At 56.8% G+C, this 3,627-nt stretch overlaps 1 protein-coding gene across 1 annotated transcript; it reads right to left on the bottom strand.

The window, feature by feature from the left end:
• Window positions 1-214: 214 nt before the first annotated feature.
• DQ04_13671000 (lipoprotein) lies at window positions 215-3,316 on the bottom strand (the record flags this gene model as incomplete). The annotated part of the gene is made up of 1 exon (XM_009317003.1): window positions 215-3,316. The coding sequence occupies one exon, from the start codon at window positions 3,314-3,316 to the stop codon at window positions 215-217; it is 3,102 nt and encodes a 1,033-aa protein (XP_009315278.1).
• Between the last annotated feature and the right edge of the window lie 311 nt (window positions 3,317-3,627).

The following is a 3,627-nucleotide window of genomic DNA, read 5'->3' as shown; positions in this document are numbered from 1 at the left end:
ACACACACACACACATACGAAAAGAAAAAAGGAAAAAAAGAAAAGGGAAAACAAAAACAACGACAACGAAGGAAACAAAACCGGAGAGAGACAGTGGGGTGTGTGTGTGGCATCGCGCCGCATCCCCCCACCGTCGCCCAGACACTAGCCGTCAACTAGTCGTCGTCCTTCTCCTCCCCGCACGTCAAAACACCAGCGGCCCCCCCTCGCGGGGTCAGAAGATGCCGTACTCACTTTCGGCGCAGCAGAGCGTGACTTGCCGCTGCAGCCGCGACGACCGCCGCTGCCCACTGCGACGAAGGGCGCTCACCGGAGCGCGCTGCGGTGTCTCCGCGCTCTTCTCCGCCCCCCCACGCCGTGGAATTGGGCCGTCAGTAATCACGCACGCCGTGTTGGGGTCATCCACGTAGTGCTCGTTGTATAGCGTCATCCACCCCTCCAGCGTCTCCTCCACCGCGGCGCGGGTATCCTCCCATTCAATGTCGATGTTCTCAATGCCGAGCAGCACCAGCGCCTGGTAGTACTTTGCGTGAGCCGTGCGATGGCTGTGCAGCAGCAGCGTAATGCCGATCGTCGGCACCGGTTCGACGGTGGGCAGCAGCACTGTGCGGCGCCGTCCACCACCACCACCGCCACCAGAGCCATCACGCATGACCAGCAATGTCGTGCGTCGCGAAACCACCCTACTCTGTAGCTGGCTACCTCCAGAAGAACCACCAGGCAAATTACCCTGTCCGCTGTTGCCACGCACGTTTAAAAATGACATCGTTCGCCGTGGGACGGTCGGCATCGCCGTGTTAGACTTCTGTGGACGTGGCAGATACGAGTCCTCTGTCACAATCGAATTGTTCTGAACTTCCTCACGGTATGGTGCGGCGCACCCGCCATAATCATCCGGTCGCTTCTGCCGCTGTACCTGTGCGTAGAGGGCAAGGTACTTAACGTAGCGTGTCCAGTCCGGGGTCTGCGCGCGCAGCGCCTCCTCGTGCTGGATGAACTCCGCGTTGATGCTAAAGAACTTCTCGAGCGACCATACGAATCGGTCCATCTGTTGCTCCGTGAAGTGTGCGGTGATTGAAGTTTCAAGCACAGAGCGAAGGTCCTCGGTTGAATTGACGCCTCTGATAAGACCAATATCATTCCCGTTGCACGGTGGAGCAGCAGGGGCGGCTGACATCTCACCTGCAGTTGCCGTACCAACTGTAGAATCATCAAGAGAAACCGCAACAGCTGCAAGTGCAGCAGCATCGGCTGCAGCTTGACTCACCAACTCGTCATTTGGCGCTAGCACACTTACACTGTTCTGCTTAGCGCGACGTTCCCAGAAGTCGTAGCGTAGCCACAAGAGATCCTTCTGCGCGGTGCGCACCATCATATTCCACACGCGCTTGCTTCCCACCACCGCCTCCCTCACCGCATGCGGGCGCACCTTCTGCTCAAGAAAGAACAGTCGGTAGTTGCAGCTAAGCACCTGCCCGCATATGGCCTCGCAATCATTGCGGTAGCGCGTCGGATCCTGCGTCATTTGCGCATAGTGAATCACCATCACGTCTGCAGGCGGTATAATAACGGTGTCGTAGTTTGCCGCCTGCATTGTGAGAAAGAAGATGTAGCGATTAATAACAATCTGAAGAATATCTTCCCGAGCGTCTAGTTTTGAGGGTTTGTTCTTTGTCGTAGACGCAGCAGCAGCAGCACCACCTGCGGTAGAAGGAGTAGGAGAAGACCTACCGCCATTACTCACACTCTTACCCTTGGGGCTGTTGTTCGAAAAAAAGAACGACTGTAGTGGGTTCAGCGTACGAACCGCCTCGGCGTAGCTGTACACAACGTCATCATCCATGGCGATATCCACCTTGTAGTAGCCGTCAAGGAGAAGGTTGATCGCCGTCTGCACGGTGTCCCCGACGAAGAGACCGGGGCGCAGCTTAATGCCGTTGATCTGCTGCACCCTCAGCCCACAGATCTCGAGCGGTACCTTGGTGCGGTACGGGCTCATGTTGCGTACGCCTTTCCACACCTCCCAGTTGATGGTGTGGAGGTTGCGCAGCTTCGCAATGTCGAACCACTCGTTGTGTGCCGTGCGCCGGTTCTCAGCGAAGGGGCAGCCAACAATGTTGAGAACCTGCAGCTTGCTGAACGAGAAGAGCAACATGCTGGGGTCATCGAGGTGTTCATTGTCACTCAAGTCAATATCGATGAGGTTCTTTAGCTTGTGGAAGTACTTGGGCAATGTGCGGAGGTCACAGGCGTGTAGGGATAGTTTCGTCAGTGGAATCGGCTGCGCAACGTACGCGATGCGTCCTGCTCGAGCGCCGTGACCAAGGCTCAAACGCGTGCTGGCATGCGAAGCCGTACTGGCAGCGTCATCGTTCGCGTTTGTATTGATATTGGTGTTATTATTATTGTTGTTTGGAGTGGTGGTGGCGGTAGTGGTAGCACCATTGCATGTCTCAGCCACCGCGTTGCTGCTCCCCGCGCACAGCAGTATGTTGCGTGGTGTGAGTTTGCGCACCAGTCGCCCAGCGAGGACGTCCAGTGTCTCGACGGGGTTCTCCGCGAGGTCGAGGTACGAGAGTTTGTGCAGCGAGACAACCACGTGCGGCACCCCACTGAGGTGCATCCCGCGGAGGTGCAGCTCAGTGAGTGTTGCCGCCAGCTGCTTGCCAAAGAAGTCGTCGTCCTCGAAGTTGAAGAAGTTCGCCGATATGTCGAGCGCTTCCAACGTTGTGATGCCTTTGATGCCGGTGGGGAGCCCGCCCATGATGCCGCAGTTGGCGATGAGCAGCCTGCGTAGCGACGGCAACTTGTCAAAATGCACGCCACCCAGCTGCAAGTGTGGGTTGTCGGACAGGTCGAGCTCCCGCAGCACCGTGCAGTGCAGCACACACGGTGGGAGAGTGCTAAGCGAGCAATCACGCAGTATTAGTTGCGTAAGGTGGGCGATGCGTGGCACAACGTCAAGTGTGCGTGTCTGATGACCTAGTGGGTTCATGCTCGCGTTGAGCACCCGAAGGGATGGCATCTCACCTAGAACCCCTGGCAGCCGCTCAAAGCGGTTGCAGTTGATGTACAGCTCCTCAATGTCTGGCAGCAGTGTCATCTCCCTGCCAAGTGTGTACAGCTTATTGTCGGATAGATGCAGCCGCTTCGCCGTGTGGAGCCTGTCGCGCTTAATGAGCTCCACGAACTTTGGCCCAAAGAAATCCATTGTGCGGGAAGTGAGGTCGACATCACCGTCGCGGCCAACGTGCAGGCCGTTTGCACCAAACACACGATCGACGCCCTTGACGTTGGCCGACTGTTTGCACCCCATCCTACCGTCCCACTACCGCCCTGCCCTCACGCTCTGAATTGCGAGTGTGTGTATTTGTGTGTGTGTGTGTCTGTGTGTGTAAGTGATCTTGTCAAGCAGGTGGCAAGACGTACAGCCACACAGCAACCCCACCAGGCAGCAGCGACTGGCAAACGGTACGATGTGCAAAAAAACAACAACAGTAGTGTGCAGACCACGCCTCTGGTAGTGGGGGCCAGTCGAAAACAAGAGAGGGAAACTATACAGTCAAATATGCACACCGGCACACAATGACTTTCGCGCGCACCCCGACCCACAACGAAAGAAACAAG

This window comes from Trypanosoma grayi (genome assembly GCF_000691245.1).
Source record: "Trypanosoma grayi strain ANR4 Tgr_1367_V1, whole genome shotgun sequence".
NCBI lineage: Eukaryota > Euglenozoa > Kinetoplastea > Trypanosomatida > Trypanosomatidae > Trypanosoma > Trypanosoma grayi.
This window is presented reverse-complemented; position numbering and strand designations above follow the sequence as displayed.